Below are 16607 nucleotides of genomic sequence, written 5' to 3'. Positions count from 1 at the left end.
ATAGTAGTGTGCTGCTGCTGCTGCCTTTGTGTTTGCAACCAGAGCCCGCCCCGGGCACGCCCCCCATTGTCTCGGATTGGCTGCCCGGGCTGGGTGAGGGTTTGGCCTGGGACTCGGCCATCTTCCCCCCTCCGTTGTGTGCAGCAGCAGCAGCAGTGTGTGTGTCTCAGCCGCTAGCGGGGAAGGTAAGTCTCTCTCCCCGCCGCCCCGGCCGTGCCCCCCCCGGGGTACCCCCACTCTCTCTCCCGGACACCCATGGACCCTCCGCCGCCCGCCGGACCCATCCAGCCTCCTCAGCCAAACTTTCTGTGTGTGCGGAGCGGCTCCGGACCCTTCCTCCCCCTCACCCCGGCGCTCAGACAACGGCTCCCGCTCCCTGCTCACTACCCGGGGCGGCTTCACTCGATAATATTCCCGGAGCCCCCCGCCCACTGCCCCCGGGAGCCTCACTGTGCTGCCCCTCACACCCCCGGCTACCGGCCTGCGGCTGCCCCGGGCCCCCTGGCGGGGGGGAAAGTGCCCAAAATCGTCCGCAAAGCGCCCCCTGATGCCCCTGTGCTCCCCGGTTGTGTCTGAGCTCTCACCATCTTGTCTCCCTCTCTCTGGTCACCATGTTTATCCCCTTGCCTGACACTCACACTGGGGAGGGAGGAGGGGGGACCCTGCTGGGGCTCTGGGTGCACCACTGTTGTTGGGGGACCCTCTGATACCCCCCCTCTCTCCCCCCCTGCCCCCTCCCTGGGGCAGCTGGCTCCCACCGGGGGCACTTTGCTGCAGTGTATCCGGGGGGCGGTTACATCTTGTTACATTGTATCACTTCATGGAACGTTCAGGCAGTGAGAAGTCTAAGCTCAGCCTGAGCCCTCTCCACACCCCCCTGTCCCCCTCACCCCCCTCCCTGTCACCCCCTGCCCCTCTGAGGGTATATTGGGGTGTCTGCCCCCCCCCTCCCCAGGATTATTTACTAACAGCTGGCACCTGGTGGGTGGGGGAGGGGTGGCTGGAGCTTAACATTACCCTGTTAGTGCCCACTGTGCCTACATTGGGGCTATAGGTAAGGGCAGCTCCCAGGACCCCCCGCCCTGTCCCTCTCCCCCCGTCTTTGTCCCAGTCATTTGCAGCCCCTGGCTGGTTATTGGGGTGAGTTTGAGCTGGAGTTGCCCCCCCCCCCCCTTAATCACTCCTATCCTACAGCAGCATGGCAAGCAGTCACTTCAGAGGGAAATGGTCCTGGGGCACCACCCCACCCTCACTACCCCCAGCCTGCACCCAGGATGGGCAGATAAGGATCCTGGGGTGAGCTGAGACCTGTGGGTGCCCCCCCACGAGGTGTCTGGGTCCAAGCAGATGAGTAACAGGGGAGGAGATCACAGGATGGAGCAGCCAGATAGCGCCACAGTTTGAAAACCGGTCATGTTAGGTGAATGGGAGAGAGGAGACCCAGCTGCTGAGTGCAATGGTGGAAATGCACATTTATTACCATTTATTTACACTTTTGTTTTTATTTTATCTTATTATCCCCCCCTCCTCCTCCTGCACCTCCTCTGTGCTGCTGATCCCAATGGGGCTGGAGCAGGTTTAGGAACCATCCGTTGTCTATAAGATGGCTCGTACCAAGCAGACAGCCCGTAAATCCACTGGTGGAAAAGCCCCCAGGAAGCAGCTGGCCACTAAGGCGGCCAGGAAGAGTGCGCCCTCCACCGGTGGGGTCAAGAAACCTCATCGCTACAGGTAAGGCTGAGATGATCAAACCAGGGGGGGCTGCTGCGCATGCGCACATGGTCATTTTCAGTATATGTTTGTTTATTTTGCCTCCTTGAGAATTGAAAATATTTTGTTTGCAACGGATACATCTTATCGATCCCCCTGCAGGCGAGCCTGGGATCTGCACTTTGCTTGTTATTAATAAATGTATGCTCCGATTATTTATTTTATTTTTTTTGCATTTTTATATTTTTTTTTTTATTTTTGTATGTATTTTCCATTGGTTGCTGGTAGTGTGCCCTGCACCGTGTATTGATTACCTGGATTTATAGGTCTATTGACTCCCCCCAAAAAGTGCAAAGGATGAAATTTAAAATGCATGTTAGATTTTACCCGCCAATGTGCACTGCTAGTTTAAATGCATGACGTCACTGACATCTGTATACCGATGTTAATTTTTTTTTTTTTTGTCAATTTTTAAAAATACATTTTTATTTAAGTTTAATGTGGTGGGATTTGATGTGTTATGATGCATTATTTTTTTTATTTTGTTTAGCTAATAATACGAGTTGTCACATTTTGTAGTTGGGTATCATTAGGGGGGTGTTCGCGCGCGCGTTCATCGCCGGCGCTGGTCTCCTTATTAGTCCGCTGGATTTGGCACTGATCCCACTTCCGAAGACACTGACAGTGCGCCGCTGCAGCGTGGACGCTAGAGGGCGCGGCAGCGGCTGACACCGTTCTGGCTTTAACCCCTTATGTGCTCCTGCAAAATGAACAGCACATACCCCTTTGCTTTTTTTTTTTACAGACTTCTGGTGGTTTTCATTGAGGTGCCGTTTGCTTTATTCCGGATGTGTTGTCTGGACAGTGCTGATTTAATGTTTAAGTGGCTCATTTTGGTTATTTAAAGCCTCTTTTGTGGGGCCTTTAAAAAAAAAAAAAAAAAATTATTTATTGTGGGTTATTTCCCGAATTTACTTACAGCTATACTTCTGCATGGTATCCGGATGTCAGTGTCTAGGTTGGCCATGATTGGTTGACAGACAAAAGGTCTACACTAGCAATTGTTTACATGAGCTCGCATTGTGTTTTTTTGGGGGGTGGGGGGGGGGCTTCATGCTCTACACAAGCCACGTGGACTAAAATTAGGAACAGTAAAGTGAAGCATGGCAGGTGCATCGCTACATTAATTTGGGGTCCATGTCGGCATTAATACCAAAAAGTGAAAGGCTTGTGTCAACTTTTTTTGTGTTTCGACCTATGCCATGTCAATCATTTTCCCATGTGGCCCCTATGATCCACACCCTTGCTATAAGTTCCGTCTTCCATGGGTATAGAGCACAGGTTCTCAAAGTCGGTCCTCAGGACCCCACACAGTGCTGGTTTTGCAGGTCTCCTCTCGGAATCAATTGAAATAATTAGCTCCACCTGTGGATCTTTTAAAATGTGTCAGTCACGCATGGGTGCACCTGTCAGGTGACATAAAAAAACATGAACTGTGTGGGCTCCTGAGAACAGAGTTTGAGAACCACTTTTATAGAGTGTAAACTTGTGAGCAGGGCCCTCTTACCGCCTTTGAGGCTTTGTTACAGTTTGTTACAATTTTTTCTGGTTTTAATACTTTATTCGTAACTGTAAAGGCTGATAGAACTTGCTGAAGCTGTATAAGTAGTTATAACAGCCACGCTGTACCCAGACTAACATTCCAAAGCTGATTCCGCAGCAAGAAATAATGATTCATTAATAGGAGCCTCCTTTGTCCAGTCTTAATTCTGACACCTGTTCTCCCTGAAGCAACAGATGGGTTGAGTCAACTGGGGCCCGTATAATTAGCAAGTACCAAAGCATGTATAGCGAGTTGTGTAAGATTATATACAGTTGAACGCTTGTATACCCTGGAAACATTCATTTTACTTACCAGTTTCTCTTTAATACGGGAAGTTGTAATCCTTTTTCCTACTCCTCTGGTTGCTGCTATTTCTAAGAACTCTTGTCATTGATTTATTGTTCTCCACAGTAACTAAAGAGTAGGATACAAATGCATCAGTTGTCATATAATTATATAGTACATCTGAATAGTGAGCCTTTTTTATGAATTATTCATGATGCAGCTAACCTTTCTGGTTACCTAAATGGCTGAATAAAAAGTGGGTTACGTAGGCTAATTGCAAGCTGGTAACAGCTGTTCAACGCTCTCATAAATGCCTGTTGCTTTGTATACATGAATCACTGGTGGAGGCAGCAGTTTCTGAGACCATTCAGATACCATGGGACAGGGAGCTGGCAGAGGGGTGATGTCACAGGAGGCCTCAGGATTGCACTGAGCATGCTCCCGCCAGTACATGGGCTGGGCTCTCTCGTGAACACTGATGAATATTCATAGCTGCCTCGAGGGCGGCTCACTACACAGTACAAGAGTGGAAGTAGCGTAAACTACGTTACGTGGCTGTAATTGTGACCTGTCTAGTTACTGGGTTTGCCTTCATCGCTGAACCTTAAGGAGTGCGTTGTGTGATTGTTACACAGAATGACACTTCCATATTGAGCGGACATCTGCTCTGTATGTGATTATCTGTAATGAAAGCACAGTGTGGAAACCCTTTCGGGCCCATCTGTCATCAAACGTTTGCAGCATAGTTCCAGTAGCCTGTACATATTCAGGGGATAGATCCCTGCAAACGTGTGATGTCCAGACCGCAGCGGATGTTCCCATTATTTGCTGCTGTCCCTCCTTTATGTACAGCAGGTTAGGTTTCATTGCGGGATGCAATGTTGTCTGATGGGGTGTACACACACGGGCCGACCTGGAGGCCCCCTATCGATTTCAATATCAGCTGCCGGTGGGAGAGAGGGTGCCATGATGCATTAAGTTCGAAGCCAAAATAGTGTTGCCTGCAGTCTATTTCTGCTTTGGATCCCCACATCGGGATTGCATCGAATGTGGCTAACACTGTGATTCGGGGCCAATTTCGATTCAATTTGGACGATATATTCTAAATCAGGGTTGCCTACTCTCCCGGTAATAGGGTCCCCCCGCCACGCCTCCCGGAATGTGGCCACTCTCCCGTGACACGAGCCCTCCCGTGACACGAGCCCTCCCTAATAGCAAAACTGTGGCAAGGCATGATGAGACTTGTATTTTCACAACAGCCGGAGGATCGCAGGTTGGACATGCCTGATCTAAATTGAATCGGTAGTGACATTAAATCACAACATGTATGTAGGGGACATTAGAGGCGTTTTACCCCACAGCTAATGCCATCTGGGGATGGTGTTATGCTCTAGGTTCAGCTGTCTCTGACTTTCTGTATATGCAGCAGTGGGCATATAGCCTGCTGTACACCTCGCTCTGCAGTATTTTGTACTTAGTATTTGGGCATATAGCCTGTACACCACGCTCTGCAGTATTTTGTACTTAGTATTTGGGCATATAGCCTGTACACCACGCTCCGCAGTATTTTGTACTTAGTATTTGGGTGTATAGCCTGTATTCCACGCTCCGCAGTATTTTGTACTTAGTATTTGGGCATATAGCCTGTACACCACGCTCCGCAGTATTTTGTACTTAGTATTTGGGCGTATAGCCTGTATGCCACGCTCTGCAGTATTTTGTACTTAGTATTTGGGCGTATAGCCTGTATGCCACGCTCTGCAGTATTTTGTACTTAGTATTTGGGCGTATAGCCTGTATTCCACGCTCCGCAGTATTTTGTACTTAGTATTTGGGCGTATAGCCTGTATTCCACGCTCCGCAGTATTTTGTACTTAGTATTTGGGCGTATAGCCTGTACACCACGCTCCGCAGTATTTTGTACTTAGTATTTGGGCGTATAGCCTGTATGCCACGCTCTGCAGTATTTTGTACTTAGTATTTGGGCGTATAGCCTGTATGCCACGCTCTGCAGTATTTTGTACTTAGTATTTGGGCGTATAGCCTGTATTCCACGCTCCGCAGTATTTTGTACTTAGTATTTGGGTGTATAGCTCCGCAGTATTTTGTACTTAGTATTATTCTTGTTTTGTTTGCGCTGTTTATGTAGCATGTAAGGTGCTGTGGATGCTTTGTGACACCAAATACATAGATAATACATTGATTTCCTAGGCTGAATCTTCTTTAATTACTAATACCCACACATGTGGGTGTCTAGCTGTTGTGTAACTATACATCCCAGCATGCCTTGCTACGGTTTTACTATTAGAGCATGCTAAAACTGGGGCAAGGCATAATGGGAAATGTAGTTCTGCATCTGGAGGGCAGCCTGCTTCATCTGATGCATAAGGAAATAGCGACCCCTAGTGGATACTGTCATTTTTTATTTTTGCATCTTAAATAATTTCTTAAATGTATGCAGTCTAAAGTGACTAGGTCGATCAATTGAAATTGTTGGTGTCGACAGAAGGTTGACACTAGCTTACAGGTGACATGGCCGACGTGTTACACATTTTTGGTGTAGACCGACTTGGTTCATTCTTTACTATCCAAGTGGGCATATAATAGTGTGCTGAGCGCAGTGAGGTACCGCGTCCGAAGCATGGTGAGCACGGCGGTACACTTGTATGGTGGTCATATCAAGACACCCAAAAATCTGTTGACCATGTCAATATTCTGTCAATGTCAACCTATGTTATGTTGACCATTAGTGGTGGACTTAGGGACTGTTGACCTGAATATTGTTATCAGTTTTACCGTAACCTTTAGGTGCCCATACACTAGTAAGATTTATCTTCAGATCTGGCTGGTTGGAACAAAAGTATGGCTATGGATGAGTGACAGTTTGTCAGTTTTCCAGCATTTCCAAGCAAATGGTCAACTGTCATTTGCTCTCATCCATAACCATGTTTTTGTTCCAACCAGCTAAATCTGAAGATTTATTTATTAACCGTTTCTTATATAGCGCATATATATTCCGCAGCGCTTTACAGAGAAAATTTGTACATTCACATCAGTCCCTGCTCCATTGGAGCTTACAATCTATATTCCCTACCACATATACACGCACACATTCTAGGGTTAATTTTGTTGGGAGCCAATTAACCTACCTATATATTTTTAAATTGTGGGAGTAAACCGGAGTACCCAGAGTAAACCCACGCATGTACGGGAAGAATGTACAAACTCTGCAGTTAGAGCCATGGTGGGGATCGAGCCCATGACCTCAGTGCTGTGAGGCAGTAATGCTAAACATTACACCAGGCATGTCCAACGTTGGCCCTCCAGATGTTTTGAAACTACACATCCCAGCATGCTTTGCCACAGTTTTGCTATTAGAGAATGCTAAAACTATTGCAAAGCATGCTGGGATGTGTAGTTTCAAAACATATGGAGGGCCAACGTTGGACATGCCTGCATTACACCATCCATACTGCATGTGTATGGCCACCTTGAGTGTCGGTAACTTTCACTGCACCCCCTACGGCAAAAGTTTCTTATTGAACATTTATATAATATGTACAGCAGCTGAATGGATCAGTCTATCGTGACTGTGGTATCCGAGGCTGACTATGTCTAGGGTGTCTGGGGTTTTTGCAATGTGGTGTTTTTTTTAATTTTTTTTATTGTGCCAATGTTGAAAGCTGAGCGCGTGTACCCTCAATTAGTCTAGCGTCCCTATGCGTGGCTTGCTTCACTCCCCATGCTTCCAGCTAGGTTACGGTACCCACTCATCTTTTACTATCCATTTGGAAGCATGGACTAAAACCCAACTTTATCAAATAATTCCTCTTCCTGGGGAGATGCTCAATGGAACGAAGGGGTAGATTTATTAAGCTCGGTGAAGTGATAGTGTCTGTTTTTTATCAACGGCCAATCAGCTCCTACCTGTCATGTTTCAAACCAAGCCTGTAACTTCACAGGTAGGAGCTGATTGGCCGGTGCTAAAAAAACAGTTTATCACTTCACCGAGCTTAATAAATCTACCCCTAAGTTAGAACCATACATAGAAGGTATAATGAGCGCACTCACCAAGGCTTCTCTTCATACGGCCTGTTGCAGATCTGGACAATCGATGCTTAGAAGTAAAAATAATTTGTTTGCAGAGCATATTGATCTGACCGGAGCACTCTTATTGTCTTTCAGGCCGGGAACTGTGGCTCTCCGTGAGATCAGACGTTACCAGAAGTCCACTGAGCTGCTGATCCGCAAGCTCCCCTTCCAGCGTCTGGTCCGTGAAATCGCTCAGGACTTCAAAACAGATCTGCGCTTTCAGAGCGCTGCTATTGGTGCTTTACAGGTGTGTAGAAGTTTTCTTTTTTCCTTTTTCCCTCAGTTCCTTGTTTCAGTACACACACAATTATACTAGCTAAGCCCGCTTGAAACAAAAGCTTTGAAAGATAGTCTGCTACCTTGTGGTTGCCTCTGTTTCTGTATGTGAGAAAGATGTAGTTTCACTCTCTGCCAGCAGATGGCAGTGTTTCGGCTACACACGGACAATAGATAGATATATTATAATGGGTGTGTTGTGTCTAAGTTTGCCCTTACTGTTTCTTGTGTATATTAATCCACTTCCTCACGTGGTTTATACATATTTTGGGGTACTTTAAGAACAGCCTCCCGTACATTTCTGGAGTTTTAAACGGTGTTCCTTAAGAGCATAAGTTTTTTTTTTTTTTAACGTATATCCATCTGCGCTGCACCATAGATGTACCTAAAACCTGGACTGTCTGATGTGGCTCGAGGACAGAGTTTAGCCACCTTTGCACTGTGGTGAACAATATATAAATGTTCCCAACATTTCAGCAGAGCTTTCTGGGTGGGCCTGTTGCGCGCCTTGTAGGTCCGATCCAGTGCGGAGGGATGAAGTGTTTGCTACAGTGGTTTTGTCGGTCGCGCTCCTCTGATTGGCTGACGCTGTTCTCACTTCTGAGTAAGCGCAGAGCAAAACCACTTTCAAACTTTATTTAGCAAATCTTCCAGGTCAGGTGTACAGTGTCCTGCTAAATATGGGGAAGTTGTGGGGGAAAAGGGGGATTAACATGCTTTTATTGTGTTTAATGTAGACATCACTGCATGCATTCTATAATTCTGTGTCCTGGCAGACGGTAACCTATAAGGCGGTAATATGGTACAATGTGTCATATTGAGGTGCTGCTGGATTGCATTGTGCAGGTTTTTCTTTTTATCCAGTTCTTTTAATTTGGCTTTTATTAAAATGCCTTGCAGCCTTTTCCTTAATGTGTATTCCCACTCTGCAGCACCCGGCTGATAGATATTCAGGGAGCTCTGTTATTTCTGCTGTGGCTCGTGGGCACGTATTCAGGACAGAGCTTATAGTTCTAACTAAATCATGGTTTTGGTACAAAAGCTGCTGGAATAACTGGTATTAACAATATGGTTTGAGTCTGAAATCAGCTACTTAAACCCTGAAACACACTGTTGTTGCTGGATCGCTAGTGAAAGACCAACTGTATCCATTGTTTCCATGGTCACAGGTGTTGCATACATAAACAAGTGTGTTGCTGCATGTCAGACTGGTGATTTCATGGCAAATACCCCCCCCCCCCCCCCAATATGTCTTATAAAGCTTATGATAAAAATTACGTAGAAGCTTATTTTTCCAAAGCTGAAAATGGAAAATTTGTATTTATTTTAAGGTGCCCATACACATTACAATCATTGCATACAATATCGCATCTCGGTTTTGTGATGAGATCTAGTACAAAAACTATGTGCAGCACACACTGTTTTTACTAGAGCTCATCTCATCGCAAAACCGAGGTGTGATGAGATGCCATATTGTGTATATAATGTAACGTGTATGGGCACCTTTATTTAAATAATATACAATATTTTCTGCTCAATGAGCTGAAATTATTTTAAACCACAACAAAAATGCTTCCTATGTCCACAAGAGGGCAGACTAGAGGCTATTAATAGAATCTTAGCTCACCTTAAGCACTAGCACTGACACACCTATGGGGGGGGGGGGGGGGGGCACTAATAAGACCTCAATAACTTAAACAAACAAGGTTTTGCAGACTAGACTGAGCATAACTTTCACTATATACACACGCAAAGGGTAACCTCCTATATACTTCCAGGGGCACATGTTGCCCTTATGCCTACAGTAGGGCAGCTCATTGCCTTAATGCCAAGAATGAAAGAACACCATGAAATACCTCCTAGTCACATCCCTTAGCCCCCACTTCCAAAACTCTCCCACATGCCACAGTATGTCACAGATGTCCAATCTGCTTCTCACAAGCCGCAGCTAGACTTATGCTCTTATTGCATATGATTTATTTATTTTCTGCTCTATAGATATATAGATAGATAGAGATATATATATATATATAATATAGTTCCCAGCAAAGGCTGCTGTGGAACTACAAGTCAAAACACAGACTTAATTGTGAATGCAGATAATGTAGTCTGTTTTACCAGGAGACTAGTAAGTACTTGGTAAATGATTGCCACTTAAAAAATCTGGCCAGACTCCTGGACCCTTTTTTTTTTTTTTTTTTTTTTTTTTTTGAAGCCCATTACATTTACCCCAAAGGCTACTGCTCTGTGGCTTAAATTACACATGATTCCAATCTCTTCATCATTATAGTGCTTTGGAAGGGTGGTGTAAGTGGAATTTCTGTAACCTCTTCTGGAACTATTTTAGAAACTTCCAATTGTCCTCTGCTGCATTATTTACCATTTTTTTATTGTTTTTTGAAAAATTTATTTAATATCCTTATGTTATTTGATTGTTAACGTCCGCGGTGTGTTTTCTGTCATTGCAGGAGGCGAGCGAGGCCTACCTGGTCGGACTGTTTGAAGATACCAACTTGTGCGCTATCCACGCCAAACGTGTCACAATTATGCCAAAAGACATCCAGCTAGCACGTCGCATACGCGGGGAACGCGCTTAAAATTCCCATCTTGAGAAAACATTGTCATCTTCAAACCCGTAAAAAAATAAATCTCTTCTTCCTTGTTATTGGTAGTTTGAGCGTTAGTTATATATTTTTTATTTTTATTTTTTTCCTCCATGGGGTTAAAAGGTACCTAAAATATATGGTTGTAAATGGACACGTAGGGGACAGGTTCAGATGTGGGCAAATTTTTTCTTCCATTCTTGCATTTGTGTGTGACTTTTCATTAGGTGCGGTGACATTGTGCGTTTTTGGTTTACCCGTCGCCCACTACCTCCAGAGGCGGCCGGACCAATATTTGGCCTAACCACTCACTAGGTACTGTTGACGTTGCTGTGGCTTGAGGTCACATGGTGACGTTGCACGTTCTTAGCGACCGGAGCAGGCTGTGATTTCAATTTTTGTCCGTGTTGGTTCGGTGGCGCTAGGCCGCCTCCCCGGTGCGCGTGGGACGGGTACATCGTAGATGCAGAGTAAAGTACTACAACAAAAGTTTGTTCAGCACGTACAAAAAAAAAAACTTCAACTTTATAACAAAATAAAAACAAAAAAAGATAGATAAACCTGATACAGCATTTTCTGGAGAATGCCAGCATTTGGATTTTTTTTAAAAACCCGGTAAATTTCTTATTGATGGCAACTAAATGTTTGTAGCAATTGTACCATATAGTTAATTCCATCCGTTCACTATACTTTTTTTCTAACTGAGTTGTCCTACATTCAAATACATGTTTTTAATGTTGTCCGTCTTCTGTGCTGTCCTGTAAGTTTGCTATTAAAATACATTAAACGACTGTTGTTTTGGGGGTTTTCTTTAAAACGTCATGACCTTATTTCGGCACAGAGGAGGAGCACAATGCCAACGTCACACAGGCCTGCATTTCAGTTACATTTGTGTATTTTTTTTTTTTCTTTTTAATTCTGCTCGCATTGCCGCCTGCCCCCTTCGCATGGTGTATTCGACCGCACAGCTGCGAATGGGTGTTTTGCCTAAAATCCATTCGCAGCCTAGGGGTGAGGACCACATCATTGGATGGTCGCTGACCGTCCAATGATGTGGAGTGTACAACTAAGACACTCTTGGGTCCTGTACGAGGACAGGGCGGGCAGCTGACATCTGGTTTTACATGCATCGCCTGTCGATGATGGCTAATTTTTTCAGCCATCATCGCTCTGTCTGTACTGCTGACCGCTCTCCGTCCCTGCTCCACACAAACCATGCTCACCGCCACGTTCCCCTGCCGTGCTCCAAACAGAGCGCACACCAATGTTTAATTAACCCCTTGAGTGGTGGGTTTGGCTGGGGCAGGACAAACCTACCAGGGCAGGTTTGTCCTACCACAGACCATTAGGAGCCCTCACCTTCACTCCAGCGTTAATATGCTGGAGCTCCCCAGCTGCCGCTGCCCCAGCCACCTGTCAATCATCACACAGACGGCAGGCTCGGATGTTTTGCAATGGCTCGGGAGTACTCGGGCACCTGAGTGCTCCCGAGCCGCCCTGAACATCCCCGAGCCTGCCGCCTACGTCACTGCTGCAAAATGACAGGCGGTTAGAGGCTGGGGGAGCAGCAGGGGTTAGAAGAGCTCTGGCGTACCAGGTGATTGGGGATGCGACGGGGGGGGGCTCAAGAGGTGGTGCACACCTGGACACCACTGGCGCGCACCTATTTCATATTTGTGGTATGCCCGGAAATTTTCCGGGACAGCCTGCTGCGGCAGTGCAGCTGAGCCCGGAACCTTTCCGGGCATACCACCCAAGGGGTTAATAAGCCAGTAACATATATTACTGGCACCACTACCCATCAATGTATGTTTTGTTTTGGCGGGATTTCGCCCGGGTGGGGTGGAGTTTAACTGATCACATGGCTCTGAATATACGAAGCCCAGTGATCAGTTCTGAATCGGGACCCAAGAATAGAAATGCACTGTATAAAATGGCCCCTGCTCCCACCCTTGGAATTTAGACTCAGCCCATTGTGTAATACCCTATTCACACCAGAAGCAAATTACCAGGTTAAAACTTTTCAACCTGGGAATTTGCTGAATAGCCCTGGTTTTTCTTTACCAGGGTCAGCGACCAGGATTGACCCTTCCACACAAGAAAAACTGGGGTCATTTAGCAAATTACTGGGTTAAAAACTTTAACCTGTTAGTTGCTTCTGGTTTGAATTCGGGTCAGACCCAGATAACGCCGGTCTGTGTGAAAGGGGTATAAATAGCCTTTTTCTAATGAGTCTTTCGCCTCCTGAACATGTCTTGCTCTTTGGGGAAAAAAGCTCAGTGTGTACGCACTGCACTGGTGACAGATATATCTATCATTGGTTTTTGGCAGTCTTTTGAAATTAAAATCTAGTGTATGGGCCTAGCGCTATGCAAAACCATCCTCAAAGCCGCTCATCTGCTGGTAATACCAGCAGATGAGCGGCTTTTCCGGAGATGATGCGGGAGTGCGCAGCAGCGCTCACTGCTCATCGCTGGGGCATAAACTCTGGGTGACTATGAGCTAAAAGCAGCTCAGTCGCCCAGTGTATGGGCCGACAGGTGGTATTTCATGCCCTACCATCCACTAGGGCAGTGGTTCCCAACCCTGGTTCTCAAGTACCCCCAACAGTGCGCGTTTTCCAGGTCTCCACACAGAATCACAAGTGCTATAATTAGCTCCACCTGTGGATCTTTTAAAATGTGTCTGAGTGCACCTGCTGGGTGACCTGAAAAATGTGCACTGTTGGGGGTACTTGAGGACCAGGGTTGGGAACCACTGCACTAGGGCATGGTAGGAGAATAAAATAGTGTGCCAAGCACAGCAAGCCATGCAAGGGGATGCGGGGGTACGTTTCAGTGTCCATGTTGACTGTCGATATTTGGGACCAAAAAGTGAAAAAACAACACATGTCGACCTAGTTCATGTCTATCCAATGATCTATACTCTGCTTAAAAATTCTTGAGTAATTTTGCAAAAAAATATTCCTTAGGTTCAGTTATGTGGTGAGGGTCAGGATCCCGTTCTATTTGTACACATATTTTATAATTGGAAGCCACCAGCAGTGGTTTTGCCTATTGCACTGGCCATAAATAGTTTGACTTGATCCTGGACCACCATCCCAAGGCACCCCTGCAAGTGCGCCACAGCATCCCAGGGTGGCATGGCACACACAGTTTGGGAACTACTGATTTTAGAGGGTTTGGTGCTTGTTAGTTGTGCTATTCTGCGTAGGAAAATCGCATGGGCCGTGCGATGCGACTTATTCACTGCATCTGGCCCAAAATCGTGTGAGATTTCATGACATGAGGTATACAATAATATGATTGTATGTCCTAAAAATAGGTTTAACGCACCCCCCCCAACTATGAACCTCACCCCGAAGCGTGGCGAGCGCAGCGGAACGTGTCCTCCAACCTTTTCATACCCCCACTATCCACGTCGGCATGGAGTTGAATTTATATAGTGTGGCAAACCTGAAGCACGGCGAGGGGACGTGGAATACATGCAAAGTAATCCGCGTCCCCTCGCGGGGCTCGCCAAGCTTCGGGCTCGGTGGCTTGCTGCGCTCGCCACACTATATAAGATCAACTCCACGCTGACGTGGATAGCGGGGGTATGAAAAGGTCGGAGGACGCGTTCCGACGCCCCTCGCGGGGCACGCTCCTGGGTGGCGTGGATAGTTGGGGTGTGTTAAACCTATTTTTAGGACATACAATCATGCGATTTTGCGGGAGATGCGATATTGTGGTGTAAAAAAAAAAATCGCATCGCATGCGATGCGATTTTCTTACGTTACCGTCCATATGCTAATTGGGTGCCCAACTAACATATAAGTACCGAGGGTTCATGTGGAGAGTAGAGGACAATGGTCTTGAGTGTTCTTGGGGGGGGTGGACTTACACCGCTATACACTGCATGAAAGATGGAGGCACCAATACCTCTACACTTTCTGAATGTAAGATGGAAGTACACTATGTGCAATTTATAGAAGGGAACCCGTCTACCAAGGATTCTTTAACGCTAACTGCAATAACGCATTTGTGGCCACTGAAACATCAGTATCCAATCAGTAGCCACTTTATTAGCCATATATGAACAGCCTTTTATTAATGCAAATATCCAAGCAGCCAAACAATGTAGAAAAAGCAGAGCGACCCGGTCAAGAGGTTCAGCTGCTGTTCAAACCAAAATGGAGAATTATTTTACCATGAATAACCAGCGGCGCTTGTAGGTCTTTTTTATAGTGATATATTGTCACATCCCGAAATGTTGGTTTGATGTGACAATAGATCACTATGAAAAAAGACCTATGAGTGCCGATGGTTATACTCTGATGTAATGTTATTTAACATGTAAAAGAAAATATATATATATATCTGTTTACATGTTAAATAACATTAATACGTTGTCAGTATTTAGCTGCTGACCCAAAATACCTATTCCCCACAGCAGATAGTTTTTCCCAAACTCTGCTGTTACAGTCCAGGTTGTAAGAATATCCATGCTTGAACACAGGTGACTTAATTGGTAGTTCTGTCGTGGTGTTGCTTATTATGGTCCTCCATTAACAGTATTGGCTGTCCTACAAATTGCCCAGTGTGTACGTCATACCTAAGATCACACTTCTCTCAACTTTACTATTAATCAGATCTAATATTGCCAAAATAACTAAAGCCCTGTACACAGGGGGAGATATATTGCTCAGTTTCTCCTTTTCCTCAGCGACCAGAGATGGTCGCCGATGAAAAAGAAACTGCCGGGGGAGCCCGGCAGTGGAAATCAGCTGGTCGCAGGAGCATGTTCCTGCGACCAGCGATCACTACAGGGGTAAAAACGGGAGCGCGCACCCGGCGATAGGTCGCCGGTGCACACTCCCATCGCGGGCAATATGGTCGCTATTGCCCGCAATATTATACAAAATCGCCCCCGTGTGTACGCACCTTAAGAATTGTTCAGCTTATAACATTAATGTGTTGTAAGTATTAAAAAAGGGGCTGGTGTGCTCCAATAATAAATATACCACTGACCCCAGTCTTCACTATCCTGACCTCTCGTTACTCACCTAATCCTCCTCCTGTCAGTCAAAACCCCTCCCTCATTATCCCTGCCTCCTGTCAGTCATCACCCCCGCTCCGTCACTATACCCACTTTCTGTCAATCATCACTCCCCCTCCCTCACTGTACCCACTTTCTGTCAATCATCACCGCCCCTCACTATCAGTCATCACCCATCCCTCACTATTCCCGCCTCCTGTCAGTCATTGTCCCCGCTCACTCACTATACCTACTTTCTGTCAATCATCACTCCCCCTCCCTCACTACCCACTTTCTATCAGTCATCACCGCCCCTCACTATCAGTCATCATCACCCGTCCCTCACTATTCCCGCCTCCTGTCAGTCATTGTCCTCGCTCTCTCACTATACCTACTTTCTTTCAGTCATCACTACCCAGCAGTGGAAATCAAGTTGGGAATCCCAACTGTCCCGTTTTTTTGGGACGGTCCAGTCCAGCCAGCTGCCGGCAGTGTCCCGTGGGTAGGCAGTTGGAAGTCCCCGGGCCCCAGCCTGAAGGGAATAGAACAGTGGTCTATTCAGCGGCGCAGAGGGTGAAAATGGGGGCGTGACCAGATGATATTTGCATAAGCCACACTCCCTTCTTCAGAGGGATAAGAAGTTGTGAGGCAAAAGATTGCCAAGGCAATGGTTAACACATGAAAAGGTCGACATGAATTCTTCACTTTTAAGGCTTTATGTTTTACAACCAACGTGGACTGACTGTAAGCGATGCATCCAAACCATGATGAGTGATTAATTGGGTATTAAAAAAAAAACTCGACATATTAACTGACTAGACACTGTCGGCTCTTTAAACCACCCCACCCCACATCACTGTCCCGTCAGTCATCTTCCCCGCTTCCTGTCAATAGCCCCTCCCACATGTCAGTCAACGGCCTCCCTATCTATTCTATACCTTCCCAGCGCAGGACGTTGAGCATGAGACCTCTCCTGCCTAATGACGCTTCACGAAGAGCCGGAGTAACGTGACGCCTCTGTC

At 46.2% G+C, this 16607-nt stretch overlaps 1 protein-coding gene across 2 annotated transcripts in view; it reads left to right on the top strand.

The window, feature by feature from the left end:
• Window positions 1-11360, top strand: part of H3-3A (H3.3 histone A) — a 34813-nt gene extending 23453 nt beyond the window's left edge. The window contains exons 1-4 of one of the 2 annotated variants that reach the window (XM_083175545.1): window positions 45-185; window positions 1577-1731; window positions 7784-7937; window positions 10435-11360. In XM_083175545.1, coding sequence (XP_083031671.1) covers window positions 1604-1731; window positions 7784-7937; window positions 10435-10563 — 411 coding nt within the window. In that variant the 5' untranslated portion in view covers window positions 45-185; window positions 1577-1603 and the 3' untranslated portion in view covers window positions 10564-11360. Of the gene's footprint in view, window positions 1-44; window positions 186-1576; window positions 1732-7783; window positions 7938-10434 lie in introns of those variants that run through there. The other variant, XM_083175546.1, reaches the window with a different exon arrangement.
• Window positions 11361-16607: the final 5247 nt, after the last annotated feature.

The sequence above is a fragment of the Crinia signifera genome, chromosome 3 (assembly GCF_055691185.1).
Source record: "Crinia signifera chromosome 3, ASM5569118v1, whole genome shotgun sequence".
Taxonomy (NCBI): Eukaryota; Metazoa; Chordata; class Amphibia; order Anura; family Myobatrachidae; genus Crinia; species Crinia signifera.
Note: the sequence above shows the minus strand (reverse complement) of the source record. Positions and strands in the feature narration are given on the sequence as shown.